This window comes from Tetrao urogallus (assembly GCF_951394365.1).
Source record: "Tetrao urogallus genome assembly, chromosome: 1".
Lineage (NCBI taxonomy): Eukaryota > Metazoa > Chordata > Aves > Galliformes > Phasianidae > Tetrao > Tetrao urogallus.
This window is the reverse complement of record NC_136813.1, coordinates 64,591,033-64,607,665: the sequence shown is the minus strand read 5'-3', so window position 1 is coordinate 64,607,665 and position 16,633 is coordinate 64,591,033. Positions and strand designations below refer to the sequence as shown.

Sequence of the window (16,633 nt, the reverse complement as noted above, 5' to 3'; positions counted from 1 at the left end):
CATGTTTTCCTGATTTTAGAGGTCTTCTTATAATATATACCTACTTGTAAATTACATTCCCGAAGGGTCCCTAGAAGTAGGATGAAAATAAAAGCAAGTCTACATCTTTAAGCTTACTGAATTGATTTTGTAGCACGAAAATCTGGAGACGCCAAAAGATTAATTATTTTCTAAAGAGAGAAAGGAGTAGAGGCAGGAAAGTCTTTGAAAGTTCACTTTCTCATTTAACCATTTAAAAATAAGTTTGGTTTTCTCTTATTGATAGTGATATAATTATCCAATGTTGATAACTGGACACCTGATGACATGAAGCGGTGAGTAATGGGAAAAACGATGAAGTGGAAAGGATAGAAAAAAAGAAAGAGGCCTAAAGGGTAGGTGTGGAAAGCAGAGTTGCCTTTGATATGTCAGAGTGGGACCAGCAGAAAACTGATCAATGCAGGGATAACCTTGCATTTCTGATCACATCTGAACAGGCACAGTGAGGTTATTAGTGATCTCCACTATTTACAATGTGTCTTTGCTGATTTGACCCAATATCAGGAGCCATAAACTACTTTTGATGAAACACATCCCATGTTTAAAATTTTAAGATCGTAATTAAGAAATAAGATAGGCTAAATATTTTATCCCCTTTGTGGTTAGCATCTCATTCTCAAATTCACCTTGACTATTGCCAAATGGATGTACTGTTATTTGTTTAGTATTTGCTAAATAGCTTCAATGAATAATTTAACTACACCATTACTAAGAAGTCCTTTATGATTTGTAGACCAAAACTTCATTATCTGTGCCTTAACCAGATGACAGCTTTCCTAAATGGGAAGTAACAAATGACTTTAAGAACAAAGCAAACATGAAGCAACAACAATGGCAAACCCATGTGATAATGTGCACAAAGATTTATGAACTACATGAATCAAAATGACAAGTTCTATAAAAAATATTTAACATTATTTTTTTCTTTTTTCTTATTCCATTGTACCCCGGAATGACTTATGGCCTTCTTTACTTAGAGAAATTCAAATTAAACAATTTCTGAAGAGAGTAACTCTAAAATTACATCATTTCGTATAGCTGAGGATTACTAAAAGTGATAACAGCATCTTTCAATGATCTTCTGAGATCAGCATTGAGCTTACAATAGCCAGACAATCGATTCAATATTTTTTTGAGTCATTATCAATTATAAAAATACATTAAATACTAATTATAGGGTTTTACAGAAATCTTATTGTCAAAGACATATTGGCTCAAGAAAAGCTGAATTGTAGGTTTCAAAAATATTCTTTTTTTTTTTGTTTGCTTGTTTTGTTTTTTTTTTCCAGCACTGGAAAGAAGGGCTTTTGGATGCCAATGAGTTTGCAATGCCAGTATCCTTCAAGAAATTATTACTTCCATAAATTGCAGCACTTGAGAACTGGCTTGTTTCTTGTCAGTTAGTTAAATACTTCAGGAAGCAGTAGAGAAAATGCACTTTTACTCATGAATTTGGAGACTCACAAAAGAGGTTCATCTTCAGGAATTCAGTTATGCAGAATTTAACTTACAATGCAATGCTTAATAAGGTATCAGCATGCTTCAAACAGTCTTAGGAAATTTTATTCTTTTAATCTCATATGAATATATAGGAGTAATTTTCTCTTTCCTCAGAAGGACTGAGAACCAGATTTAGACTAATCACTCACATTTCAGAAATTGTTTGAGTAAAGGGCATAAAAAGGATGTTATGGAAAACAGGAGCAACGGAAAATATATTTTTTGCTATGTTTTCTGAACTTCTTAAAATTTTTCCTGTTTTAAGATGTTTGTTGTGGTTTTGTTGCTGTTTTGCACAGAAGGATTAAACCTATATGAAATGCAGTTTTATTTTAAGTTTGATGACAACAGAAAAACATTTCACAATTTCACATTTCATTATATTGTAAGAAATCCTCCATCCAGAAATGATAGAATATTTATTGGCATCATATAATCTTTTCTCTGCAAATTCCACAATGGATCTGATTTTTGAATGCATGACATTAAAGAATGGGATTAAGCCTGTGCTCTGATGTAAGTCATGAGAATACATCTGTGCAAAAGGAGCTACTGCTTTCTCTAGTGACATGTCTGAAACCAAAGCTACACCTGTAAAGTGCAGTGTAGAGTGGCAAGACCAAATCAGCAGTCAGCTACTTTAAGTGATGCTAGAGGAAGCTTAAGGTCAGCTCTACATCCTTGCTAAAGTTCTCTGGGGGAGATGGAGGGAAATGTCATCAACTCAGTATTGACAGCACTCTTCAGGGATACACTTCATGCAGAAAGTGTAGTCCTGCTGCACAACATAGCCTCCCTGCTTCAATGTCTCTGGTGGCTTCAAACAGAAAAATAGCTCAGGATTGCTCCTTGAAGGTTTCTGATGAGGCCTGGCCCAAGAGCAGACACAACTTGGAGGCAACCTGAATAGCAAATAATTAAATAAATTCCAAGTGTGTAAAACATGAAGTCCAGAGCCTGCTGAGGATATGCTTTAAGCACTGTGGAGAACTATTCAAGGACTCAGTTTTTCCAGAAGGGCTCTTAAAGATCTGGCTTTAAGAATTAACCTTTCTATTCACATAAATAAAAAGAAGTTACAAAAAAGTTTTCTTCACATTTGAACATGCTTTTCTTTTCATACCTTTTTGTGTTAACACAGGTAACATTTAGCAAGTTTTCATCTTTTTGAAGGAAGTACTTAGGAAAATCAATTGATGCTTTTTGTCTCAGAAGAAGAACTGAAGAATAAGGATAAAACAAAAGAACATGGGCTGGGAGTTGATAAGGTGAAATTACTTGAAATTACTACAAAAGACATTTGAACTAATGTTTTGTGCTAAGAGATGTGTCGTATTAATTGATATAATATTAACAGTGTTTATTTCCTAGGAGTTATCCTCACTTTAAAAAAACATGACAAGATGGTAAGAATTTCAAATCAGAGTGGACCAAGGCGAAGATTAAAACTATGATCAACAAATTTGACTTCAGCTTTGCCTGAAGCTTTTCATAATTCTGAGAAGTGAACAACTACTATATGAAGATGGATAGGAAATTAAGAACATTTTTAACATTCTTATGTGTTTCATAGCTGCATGGAACTAGTGAATGATGCATTTTTTTTTCTCTTCAAGCTGCTTTATAATTCTTCTGTGATTCTCCTACTTCATTACTCTTACAAAACTTAGGTTTTGAACCAATAGTACTGAAGGAATAATTTGGCACAGTGTTTACAGTATGCAAAAGACATGCCTGAAGCTGTGAACATGAAGAGCAGGAAACTCTTTAGATGCTTTTTCCACTCTAACTGCTCCTATATGTAGGAGCCTGCAATTAAGTGCAATACTGAATTGAATTAGAATGTGGGTGGTGGTTCTGTACTTCTCAGATGAAAATCTTTAACTCAACTAAAAATGCGTTGTTTTCCTTATATACAGAACTATACATGATTTTGTTCAGGGCAGGAGATCGCAAGGTCCAAGAATATACTTGAATAAATTCAATAAGCAGTTACAGACGCTTATACAACTAAAACAAACATAGCTGAGGATTGTTTCTGTTAAAGAAAGATAAGGTAGATGAGATCGCATAACATTTGCTCTGCGGATGAACATAGCTGAAACCAGTTTTCCAAATGCCAGTCTTTGGACATCATATCAGAATGATAATTTTAATCTTCCCCTCAACTGGGTATAAGTGCAAGATTATAATTTTATGAAAAACAGGGAAAGATTTTCTAAGCGAGGCTGACAAAAAATCTACCCCATTATCATGTAGAATTTTTCTACATAAGGATATTGTCTACTATTATAGTTCCACCAATGGTTAGTATGACAAAATGTAGTGAGACCAAACAGACTTAATTGCAAGGCTCATTCAAGTAGGCAACGTATTCAGGAAGATTCATCTGCTCAGAAGCATAGGGACGCTGGCAGAACTCTGTAGAAGTCACTGGCTTTTCTGAGATCTTTGCCTACTTTCTGATATACTTGAGATCATGTGTTCCCCCCCCCGGAAGTAATGAAACTCTAGCCCTCACCTTCAGTTTTTCTCAAGCTGACTATAATTACTTTCTCTGATGTAATGAGTGATAGTCTATTTTGGTATCTTCTGCCAAGTTTATTTTATAAACACCGCAATGAATTATGACTGATGCCAGCCCAGATTTCTGTCACTGCCAAATGTGATGCAAGTGGCAAGGGTTCACCTCTCGTTTGCTGTGATACGCTGTGGTAGCCCTGGTTATGATAGGCTTCCTCACATTTCAGAAGTGCTTCAGGTAATCCTATATCAATATTTTGATTGTATTCGCTAGAAGGAACTTCGGAAACTTCCTAAGCACTTTTTTCCTAGTGTGTACTATTCCCTTAGTCACCTGATAGCATAGCTCTTACCTGCCAACCTGCGGCAGGTAATGTAACAATGCACATTGCCTTCAATAGACGTTAGATAAATCCAGAATTGGGCAATTAATCATTGAGGGGATTTTGGTTCTTGACGGCGCAATTAGGAAGAAAGAGGTGTTGACTGAAATGGAGTTGAAATGAACGAGACTTGAATGTTGTGAATACTACCTGCAGAAAAGGATCCTAGAAGTAAAAAGGGTATCACCATCATCATAGGGTAGGAATCAGGAAATACGACTCTGATGTGAAAGAGTAAATGCTAATTTTAGGGAAAATTTGCCAAAATGTAACCAGTATGTGCTACAGTTCTTCAAGGCATGGCAAACTAAAACCTAAAAAGTCACCTAGCATCTTTCTGCTACATGTGAATAATCATCCCACTTTGTATCTTAAAATTCTCATTATGATTGTAGATTAAGCAGTGAATAAAACAGACAATATCCTGCGCAATGCTATGGTTTCTAAATTAAATGCAATTGCTTCTGAAAGACTTTTAGATAACATTGTAGCAACCTTGGGAAAAGGCCAAACCTTCACAGTTTGAGTTAATATAAAACTTTTGATTGCGTTAATCCTAAATCATCAATACAGCACTCTAATGGCACTGAAGTAGGAATAAAAGCCAGGAGAGCAATAGATAAAACATTTTCAATAGAGGAGTGAATGAGAATATTAATTCAAGAACATTATAAAGTTAGACACATATGAAACTTCCAAAATAAGGAGCTATCAGGTAAAAACCATGCTGAAGAAAAAGCTAATGGGAAAATGAAAACATTACACATTGAAAATTTTCCACATAAGTGAAAATCTTTAAGAAGGACAACTTGAAATCCATATCAAGAGCAATGGGGAATTTTTTTATTTTTTAGGGAAAAATCACTTCCTACTGAAATTTTCCCTAAAAAAATAGGTGGGCAAAGACCTGCCTCTGATGTTTCCACTGTCTACCTTTTTTTCCTTTTGCTTTCACCAAAAAATAAAGATCCTTTATTTCTAATCTCTCTCTCCACTTGCCTATACATGAAACACTGCAATATTGTCTCCACAAGACAAAGAATAAAAATGAAGCCAGTTATGTATGCAGTCCTGCCACTCATAAAATATGAAAAGGAATAAAACCCACTCAACCAGCTTTGATAATCATTTGTATTGTTCCTAAACAGAAGATGGAAAGTGTTTCTAGAGCATGATGTACTTACCCTGATGTCACCTTACTGTTAAGCTGAGTTTTCTTAGTGACTGACCGAAGAATTACTTAGAGCAGTGCATTAAACACCCAATTTCAGACTTCCGCATGGCAAAGCCTGATCTAAGGCCAACAACAGTGGAAAGTTTCATTAACTATGAATAGTTAATACATATACAAAACAATACAATAGTTAATAGCCTACAATAGGCTATGGATCAAATTATCAACCACTCTCTTCAAAATCTACCTTACTATGAGCTTTGGGAGATATTTTTGTAATGAGACAGGCAAGTGCTGGATTTTCAGGGCAATATAAAAGTTTTGATTCTTATAAGCATCAGTTACACTTTATTAGAATAGAAGTATTATTAATAATCATCCATTTCATTACTGTATTTCCAACCTGAGAAGGTGATGGCAAACTTACCAGAATTGTACACAAACAAAGTGTACAATATCAGAGCAAGATGAAGTGCTGTAAAAAAAATAGAAGTTCAAATTTCACTTAGAAAAACTACAGCTTATCCAAAATATTTGTTCTGATTTACTATCGTTTGATGTGTCAATATATTTTAAAAGTCAATACAGACACAGTTGATTTTCTCTGCTAAACTGGGATCTGATGTACCACAAATATTGTATCAGAGATAAAAAGTCAGTGAACAGATTATTGCTAAATCTTCTTACAAACAGACTAGTTTTCTGTTTTCTCATAAATAGATGTTAACTGTCAGAAAAAAAATCTTATGGCATTCAGTCATTCCAGAGAGTATGACTAAGCTGGGGGTTTACACAGTGAGCCCCTCCCTGACCAGGATGGGTGCAGGTGTGGTCCTGTGTGGCTGAGCTGAAGCACTGCCTTGGCTGCAGCTGAGCATGGAAGGCACAGAGCAGCCTTTGCAGATGAGGCTCAGTGCTTCGTGACTTAAACTCTGCTGACTTTTTGAATGTTTTAGGCAGCTGAGCACCAAAATTGTTTTTAAAACAGAAATTGAAATCTAAGGAACTTATGGTCTGTCCACATCATAAAATAAATGTGACAGATTTAAGTGGGGTCTCTGAGTCAAAGCTTTGTACTTGGCTTCCAGATGAGGTAAAGTCTGAGCTGAACCATCATCTTCACTGATCTTCTCATGCATCTAACATGGCAAATGTCTTTGTGAAAAATAGGACAGTTCAGGCCCAAATCAGTCTGTGTCTTATAACTGATTCCCAGGCATGGTTCAGGAGTGAGCACGTGCCAGGGACCATCCCCACCACGCATGCAGTTGGTGTGTAGGCAAACTGCTTGGAAAGTAAGATAGCTCCTTTGCGTTCAGCATACAGTTGACATCAATGCCCAGGATAGTTGCCATGCATGTTCCATTTATTGCTGTAAACACAACATTCGAGCACAGCACATCCATTTTGCTCTCCAGGCAGGGTAGACATTTTGCATATTTCTTAAAGCCTTAAAGTTTGCACATCTTTCTCACTTTTCATCTCTCTCTGCATTCTCAAGAAGCTATGAACCTAGACATAAATTCAGACCCCAGTGTTCAAGAGCCTAAGGACAGCTACAGTAACAATCACACCTATCAGATATAAAAGAAGACACTGCAATTGTGACAGTGGGTTATACTTGAAGCCTAAATAGGCCAAGGGAAGTAGGTATGTCAGGACCAAGAAATGAAGAGCAGAGGAACAGAGAATTCTTCCACCAAAAGCATTTTTGGTTCTATCTCTTTGTAGAGTGTGAGACTAACTTGAGATTGATTCTTTCCACACACAGATGGGTGACAGAGGCACTGGGTGAAAGCAAGTTCTGAGCTGCTAGAATCCAGCTGTACCTACACTCGTGCATTCAGATTTAAAAACAAAACCAAAAACCCCAATCATCTTTCTCTCTCCTTCAGTGCTCACATCAGTCAGGAAGGAAGGAACTCTACCTGGAATAATGCCAACACACAGTAGATGCCTGATGAGGTCTTGAAAATATAGCCTAACAATTAAAGCATTTGAGTTTATGTGATACCCTAGCAGAAAGAGGCCAGATCCTTGCAATGCTATGTAGGTAAAGATCTGCATTGTTTTCAAATTACTTGAGGCATCTGTCTGCTTCAGAATGTTATCTGATTAACAGCAGTCTGCGCTGAATGGCCAACTGAAGCAAATCCCAATAAATTGGGTGTTTGAGAAAGAAAACAAACAAACAAACATTTGTCTTGAGAACACACAAATTACTCTGGAAATGTGATAGTCCAGAAAAACCTGGAGAGTGTCAGCTAATGTTTGTTTCCACATAACCCACCCCTTAACCTGACGGGAGCTCCCACAGTGAAATTTGGCTTTGCTTCAAAAAATGTATATATTCCTTTTCTCTCCTACCAGAAGCTGTTTATGTAGGTACTTTAATCTTCTTAAAATACAAGCAGTGTTTGCTTTCTTATTTTTATTCCAGGATAGCATTTTACTTGCCATTTAACGTCTCCTTAAACAGACTGTGCACTTTAAATTGTTTTGTTACTAGCATTTTCCCACACAGCTTCACATAAATGTGTGAAAACAGATAGTGACCTTGCTTTGTGGCACTGTGACATAGGGTTGAGAAAATCATCTAAGCTGAGATCCACGCTGAAACAACTTCAAAATATTTCAAAATATACAACACGATTTAGAAGTTGTATGACAAGAAGACTCCATTCATCATCATTCATCTGCTATTTGCAAAGGTATACCTGTTTATGGCAGCAATTATGGCTATTTATTGTGCCTGGATTTTGATGGGGATTGTTTAGGAGGTGCAGTAATACTGTCTATCTGGTTCTCTGCATTTATTTTCTAATGATCTGCTACTAGCGATTTTAAATTGAGCACAGTGTCGTTTTCTATTTCTGTTGTATTAGCTTGAACATATTTATGCAAAGGCTCCTTTGGACTGCAAAAATCTCTCAGGCTACAGGCATCTGAAGAACATAAATAGAACTTGCATGGTGCAAAGAAGTTTTCAAGTAAATGAAAGTGAGATTCAGTAGCTACAAGGTCTTTGTGCTTATCTAGGAGCGTAAAAAATTGAGTGTCTTAAAGAGAATGAATAGGCTTTCCCTGGAGGAGATTATAGCAGAAAAGCACAAGCAACACTACAGCTCACTCCATTACATTTACCTGTAGATTCCTTCACAATTCTGAGAATGTTGTGGGGGTTTTTTTTGTTTTTTTGTTTTGTTTTGTTTTTTTTTTTTTTTGTTTTGTTTTGTTTTTTGGTTTGGTTTGCTTTCCTTCACCCAAATTCTATGATTCTAAGATATACTGCAAATACACAGTGTGCTTTTAAGCACGATGCTCTCTTTCTGGCTCCTATTTTTCTGATCACCCTTCCAATAGCTGATCAGCAATTTTAAAATTTCAGGTTTTTTTCTTTATTTACATTTCCTCCCCTTTTTTTTTTTTTTTTTTTTTTTTTCCCCTCCCTCTCACAGCTCAGTGCCAGGTAGCTTAATATTCCCCCTACTTTAATTATCTTTGTCAACCTTATTTGACATTGTAGTAAGAGAAGTGCTCTTGTTACGGTATTTGAGTACCTTGCCAGATGGCAACAGTGTGGGAATTCTCCCGTAACTGTGAATTAGTTTGATAGGACCTGACAGCGAGAGCTTACTTAGAGTAGAGGACAAAGGTGCTTGGCCACAGCACCAGCACAGTGAGCTCAGTTGTGTAGATTATGTTTGTACCTTAGCATGAAATGCAGTAATCATCCTCAAGAAAAAAGTTTTGAGTATCTCTTCTAGATGGCAATGAGGACTTTCCCTGGTTGTCAGATTATTGTAAGAGAGAACAGCCCCCTTGCAAAAGCAAAACACGCCACTGTGTTAATGCTTTGCCTTGCTGGCACACAGCAAGAGGTGATAGAGCTTCTTATCTTGCTCAAACATCAGAAACAGTCTTTGCTATGGCTGATTTCCTACTTGCATAATTCCTAATTTGCCCAGGATTAACATAAAGGTTATACAGATATTTGGAGGGAAAAAAAAAAAGTTTGGAAAGACTGAAAGAACGTCAATTAGCAGAACTCTGCTGAGTACAGAATCTAGTCATTTTGTGGTCAAAATGAACTGGCTTACAGAAAAAAAAAACAAAAACAAAACAACCAGAAGAAAATCAGCATGTTGCTGTGTGGTCAATGTGGTCCGTCTTCATTATCACTGTAATTGCTGAAAAGTAGCTAAAAAAGGCATATCTGAACTAGATACAAGCAGGTAACACTGTGGTAGTTCCAATACTGTAGATGAACAAACACTTTAGTGAGAAATAATAGTGTCATAAAACAGCAGAAGGGTGTAAGTTAAACGTGAAAAAAAAAGATGTTAGGCTTTTGAATCCATCTCCTGCTACTGCAGGACCATTCCCTGCAGTACATTTTCTCATATTTTGTCTAGTCTGCTTGTTAATGCCCTGCATAATAGTAAATTTCATAATTTCCCTTAGGAGGAACAGATGACACTTTAGTACCTCTCCCTGTCAGGAAGCTGCTGTTGGTATCTTGCCTGCTTTCATTTTCCCAGCTCCATCTTGTTACTCCTAACAATTACCTGAATAACACTATAAATAATGCTGCTCTTTTTATCCCAGCTCTGCAGTGAGATGGCAGCTGGTGGAACATCTATAGGTTCCCAGAGGGTAATCCATGGGAACTAGTTTTTCTGGGAAGCAGCCCAAAATCAAGGGTGTTCTATACTTGCAGTGTTGCAAGGTCAGCCCCAGTGCAGCCTCCTTTTCATACATTTACTTCTGTGCTCAGAATAGATAGTTGTAGAGTTATTTTAAATTTTGCCTCTGAGACATATTCCATAGGTCCAGGTGGACTTTGTGTCCCACCCTCCATTTTGAGAATCATGCTGTAGCACAAGGCACACTCAAGTTTTTCCAATGTACCATTTAGTTTTCCCTAGTCCTGGTTCTGGGTTGCTCCTAATAGTAAATAACGGTAATATTCAGTAAATCTGGCATTGAAAATACCTTGGAAAGCAATGAAAATACCCCTGGAGAGTTTATTATAAAAAATAATTTAAAATAATCAAATCCATGTGCAAACTCAACATCCTGTTTTTCATATATTTATTGACTGAGAGCCCCTTTTCAGTCACCTGCTGGCCATACGAGCAAATATTTTTTCTACCTATTAGTACCAGTAGGTTATCTGACCCATGTATTTTACATAGTTTCTCCCAGCATGCTTTCCACAGTCTCCTGACAAGTTTCATTTAGTTTTGTTTACAGTGTTTGAATAAACACCAGTTTGCCAAAAAATTTCAGCCACTATTCTCCTGTTCCGCTCTCCTAATAACTTTTAGGAAAACAGAAGTGTCATGATGGCTCCAGTAGGTACAATTCAACACTGCACTCATAAAAATGAGTGAATATAGGCAGCAATAGCAATAATAGGAGAAACACACTGTCAGTTCATTCATCTTAAAGGAACTAGATGCATACAAAAAAGAGCGTGGGAAAAACTTTTTTTGTTGTTTTTGTTCCAAGTTAACAATTTACTCTCTTGAAAGAAACCTAAAAATGGTATTGTCCTGTGCAAATCAAGAGGTTGGTAGGTCTATTTACTTACCAAGACACTATCAACATCTTAATATGGCCAGCTGTGTAATTCTTCCTGCAAGTGAATTTAGCAGCTCTTCATTCATTCATTCATTCATTCATTCATTCATTCATTCATTCATTCATTCATTCATTCAAACTGAAGATAGCATCACTCCAGATATGAGCAAAGCAGGAATAGTAGACCTTTCCTATTCCTTCTGATGACCAGCAGTGCCTGCATACTTTGGCACCAAGTACATGCTTGACTTTGTATCACTAACGGACATAGGTTTAGTGACTCAATCAGGTTGGTGAGTGGATTTGATAATCTTGAAAGATTTCTCCAACCTATATGCTTCTATATACAGATATTTTAATGATTCACCAACTCCCGGTCCAACTTATGGCTCATTCACCTGAATTAGCATTCCTGAGAAAAATGCAGGCTACAGAGATTTATAATAATAGAGGAAAATGCTGATGTTTGCTACATTTTGCTCTGCTAAATAACAAACCCCAAATACTCACTAAAGCTTTAGTGATGCTTCATTACAAAAAGTATCCAGTCCTGAGAATAAATTACTAATGTTAGTTGGTAGGACATGACCTACCATCAGTGATTTCAGAGACTAATCATTTTTTTATTGGTCACAGTTTCCCAAACACTAACAGAGTACTGCCTAAATTAAAATAGTTAATAATAATAACAATAGGATTTTAAAAAATTTGCCATCAGTTAAGCAGATGTTTACTTTCAGCAGGTTCCTCCTATGGCTCAAAGAAGACTTCACCAACTGATGATTATGGAGCTTACTGCAGAGTCTGAGTAACCACGAAGCTTACTTCAATCATAGATAAAGTATACACTCTTTGAATTTTATAAGTTTTATAAGTTTTGCTATTCTTACCTGCAGAGGTGTTCACAATTTCTGAAGTATTTCTGAGACCCATAAAGTCAAACTGATAGAGTCTCCAAGACTTCTGGTCAGCAGCTTCCACTGAGTTTTTTCTCCATCTGTAAATCATTTCTTCTTTAGGATAGCCATCTGAAAATAATTAAATAAGTATCATTTCATTAAAAAAAAAAAAAAAAAAAAAAAAAAGGTGACGCACAACAGTATCTGTTCACTGATTCAGAGATATTTGAGAATAACTAAATTTCTGATCTGACACCTAGTGATTTTGTCAGCATAGTTCAACTGAAGAGTAGTAAGGCACACAAAAATAGAGATGTAATTCCAGGAAAACTATGAATTTCCACGATTTTTTTTTTTTTTTTCCCTCAATGGAGAAAAAGTATGATTGGTTCTATCAGAAGTAGATCTCTTCAGAGATGTCACTGATTATACTAATTAGCGGTCTGGACACTGTACATTTACTGCTTTACATATACACTGAAAAAGTAGGGCAAATTATATTATTAAAAAAACAGTTGAGGAAAGCTGAAAGTTTAAAAAGTGAAGATAGACATAATGCAGTGTGTGCTACTATACTTTTGAAATTAACTCAAAACAGTGAAAAAAAAAACCAAAACAAAACACATTTTTAATTAGCTTGAGATTTTTAAAGTGATTATGTTATCTTCTTATTCTAAAGGCCATAATAATTAATGAGGCCTCACCTGACCTACACAGCTGAAATAGCTTCTAAATGTCTTTATCAATTTAGTACTCAGAAGCCACAGTTAATTCTCATGCCAATATTTAATTTCCTTTTTTGTTAGACTGGCATTTTTCAGTAAAAGTCCAAAAACAATTTTTCAACTAGTACTAATCATAATAGAAGACAATCTAGAAAACAACGGTATGCCCATGCCAGTTAAGACTAGACTGTTCTCTAATGCATAATCCAATATACTTCTATTCATCTAATAATTAATGTAGTAGATGTAGATTACAAAGCAAATTAAAAGCCTAACAATAACAAAGACAGTTAATATAAATATCTCATCAGTATTTTGAATACTAATACACTTGGTTTTTGTGTTGCAAAACTGCTTCTCTGGTCATGGTGCTCTTTCTTGACATTTTCTCATATGTGTCTTCTTTGTCTTGTTTAAAATTCCACCCTGCTGGGCACTGTTGTAAGGTGTGCATGACTTCATTTATTCTTCTTTACACAGCAAGAAAAATACCCACAAGTCCCTCAATTCTAACCTGCAGAAAATAACTATGTGTTAATTCAAATGTAATATCCACATATTTTCCATGAATGTGAATAAAGAAACGACGCATGAAGAACCTAAGTGGACAACAAAAACAAGCTCTGCCATTCTCCACAAGAACTCTTGTTGCCAAGCAATTTTCACTGCCAATTTTCTTGTGCCAGGCTGTGAGACTGATTCAAAGGTTAATTTTTTTTTGGCTGGCATAAGATGCAGATGCACAGTGAAAGAACAGAAAACTTTGCAGGATCTCCAAGCTTTAACCGTGAATCCCCTAAATTTGTTTTAATCATAGAATCATAGAATGTCCTGGATTGAAAAGGACCACAACGATCATCTAGTTTCAACCCCCTGCTATGTGCAGAGTTGCCAACCACCAGACCAGGCTGCCCAGAGCCACATCCAGCCTGGCCTTGAATGCCTCCAGGGATGGGGCATCCACAGCCTCCTTGGGCAACCTGTTCCAGTGTGTCACCACCCTCTGTGTGAAAAACTTCCTCCTGATATCTAACCTAAACCTCCCCTGCCTTAGGTTAAAACCGATCCCCCTTGCCTTATCACTATCCACCCATATAAACAGTTGTTCCACCTCTTGTTTATACACTCCAAGTACTGGAAGGCCACAATGAGGTCTTCCAAGAGCCTTCTCTTCTTCAAGCTAAACAATCCCAGTTCCCTCAACCTTTCCTCATAGGAGAGGTGCTGCAGCCCTCTGATCATCTTACTGGCCCTCCTTTGGACCCGCTCCAAGAGCTCCATATGCTTCTTTTGCTGGGGGTCCCAGGCCTGGACACAGCACTCCAGATGGGGCCTCACAAGAGCTGAGTAAAGGGGGACAACCACCTCCATCTTCCTGCTGGACAACTTTTTTTAATGCAGCCCATTAAGCCTGGCTGCTATTTGAGAAAGCCTCTGATCACCTGCTAAACAAACAATGTGTAACTGAAAGCCTCAGGAGCCTTCCCAAATTGGCTTTATTTGGAAACTTTTGTTTCTACATTTCAGAAAGAAAGAGGTATCAAATCCCCCCTGGTCATGTTGCGGCAGCTATGTCCTCCTGCTAAGAGGCTGAGGCAGAATTGCCCCTTCCCTGTAAAGCTGTTATGGAACCACAAGGGTGTATGCGCTGGGTCCTAATCCTACCTCCCAGCATGGATTTATGTCCTGATACAGAGGAAAGGAAATCACTGCTCTCTTGCAATCAATACACCAGCTTGATGCAGAACTTGTTGCCCAAATTGCGAATGTACAGATTTTGTAGTAGGCAGTTGATGGGGCCCCTTTTCTCAAATGAATTCTAAAATATTCCTTCATTAAAATCACATTGACTACATGAAAATACTAGGGTCTTTAAAACTGAGATTGCATTTGCAATACGTCAGGATAAATTTGATCAGCAATATAGAACATCAGAGAAGATGAGATTTTATTTGGCCACGCACTGACTTCAGTAATATTTTGAGAGGAAAGAACAGTATAGGGAGATTTTTGACCTTTCTTTTTCATCTTATGGCCAGCCCACCAAAAATCAATTACAGTAATATGGGAAACTCTGTTACATGATCCAACGCGTAGCTGTTTGTTCCTGTATGAGTAGCATGTAGTCAAGTGCAAGTTCCTTCAGTACTGTAGTTCTTCTAAAACTCTATTCCTACTGTAGTTCTGACTAAACAGAGACAGCTTTAACTTGGGAATGACTACTTTAAGTATTACTTATCGTCACTAAATAGTAAGGAACTGACTCCAGAAGATGAGCATGCCCTTTAATCCACAGATACTGACATCTGCTCTTACAATGGCTGTATTATGGCTATATTACATCAAAAGAGAGAGTTATTACTGATGCAATTAGACTTGTTTCAGCCTGTAACTGTTATTGTGTTCTGCTCCTGCGCTCAGTGACTTCACTTCTGTACTCATTTCAAGGGTATAATATTTCCTATGGAATAATGACACATCTGCTTGGACAATATATCACAACTAAGATTCATCTAACATACAGAATGGGCTATGGAGAACAGCTGTTGGTATGGTGATGATGGTACGCAGTATTTCTTGTAGATAGCCTAATTGCTTCTAGATTGAAATGCTTCATTTTACAACATTATAAGACCTGGAGACCTCGGTGCTTCTAGAAGAAAACACAACTTCTTCTATTCAGCCTGCAACACAACTAAGAGCATATTATCTATAGAAATATCTGTTTTCTTGCACTTCACCAGCTTGACAAATGACAGTAAATTACCTTAAATTTTTGACCTTATGGCATCAAGCCATCCATGCTGAACAAATTGCTACCAAGTGCATTTAACCTGGGAGATTGCTTTAGGATATGCCACCACCATACTGTGGTGGAGCAATGCTTCAGGAGGGCAAGACGGCTTTTCAGTGGTTGCAGTCAGTCAGCAAGGGAAACAGCTGGGGAAGCAGATGACGCTAACAACAAATTGACACTGTGTTACAGCTGTTAAGCTTCTGATAATATGCAACTCTGGAACTTCTCAACCCACGACCTTCAATTTCTCAGACATTAATTTATTTGAGTGTCTCTGTTCTCTCTCCTTTTTTTTTTTTTTTTTTTTTTTTTTTTTTGTCTGATTGTTGTTCTGTATGTTCTGTTGCAGCTATTCTTCCAAAGCTTTTAGTTTTATATGCCACTATGTAAGAATTTCAGAAAGCACCTTGACCATTTGGATTTTTTTAAGATTGGCATTACATGCATTTTGAGTAAATTAAAATGGAGTGAAGAACATATTTTGCTACAGTTAATTTTTAAGAACACTCTGGGAAATATCCATATAATTGCTATTTATGAATACAAATGATTGGTACCTTGAAGCTTTACTTAAAGGCTTAAACATACACATTTTCAAAATGTACCACCAATTTTAACCCCAGTAAAACAAACATTGATAAGTAATAAATGCACTTTCTGCTGTTTTGGAGGTGAACCTGCAATAACAGAATGCCAAATTGTTATGACAGCCTGCGAGATTCTGTGAATTTCATTTTATTTCCCTTCTGTTATTGGAATAATTGAACAAATGTTACCATAGCTTCTCACATCACCACATCATTTATAATGGATAGGTTAAAAACAATGGACAGTTAAAAATAGTCATTCTCCCTGCTCATATGAATTCACTTCCTATGGAGATTAGGTTTTGCAGAACTCTCGATCAAACCACTGGAAAAACGGTCAAGGCCAGAAACATGTCCAGGCTGGATGTGAGGCTTATGCAGTCACAAGGTAGTGGAGAAAAATGGTGTGAAGTGGCACTT

At 36.9% G+C, this 16,633-nt stretch overlaps 1 protein-coding gene across 1 annotated transcript in view; it reads right to left on the bottom strand.

Annotated features, from left to right (window-relative positions):
• Nucleotides 1-16,633, bottom strand: part of GABRG3 (gamma-aminobutyric acid type A receptor subunit gamma3) — a gene marked incomplete at both ends in the record, with an annotated part of 295,475 nt that overhangs the window by 30,532 nt on the left and 248,310 nt on the right. The window contains one exon of the mRNA XM_079546921.1: nt 12,096-12,233. Within this exon, the coding sequence (XP_079403047.1) occupies nt 12,096-12,233 (138 nt within the window). The remainder of the gene's footprint in view (nt 1-12,095; nt 12,234-16,633) is intronic.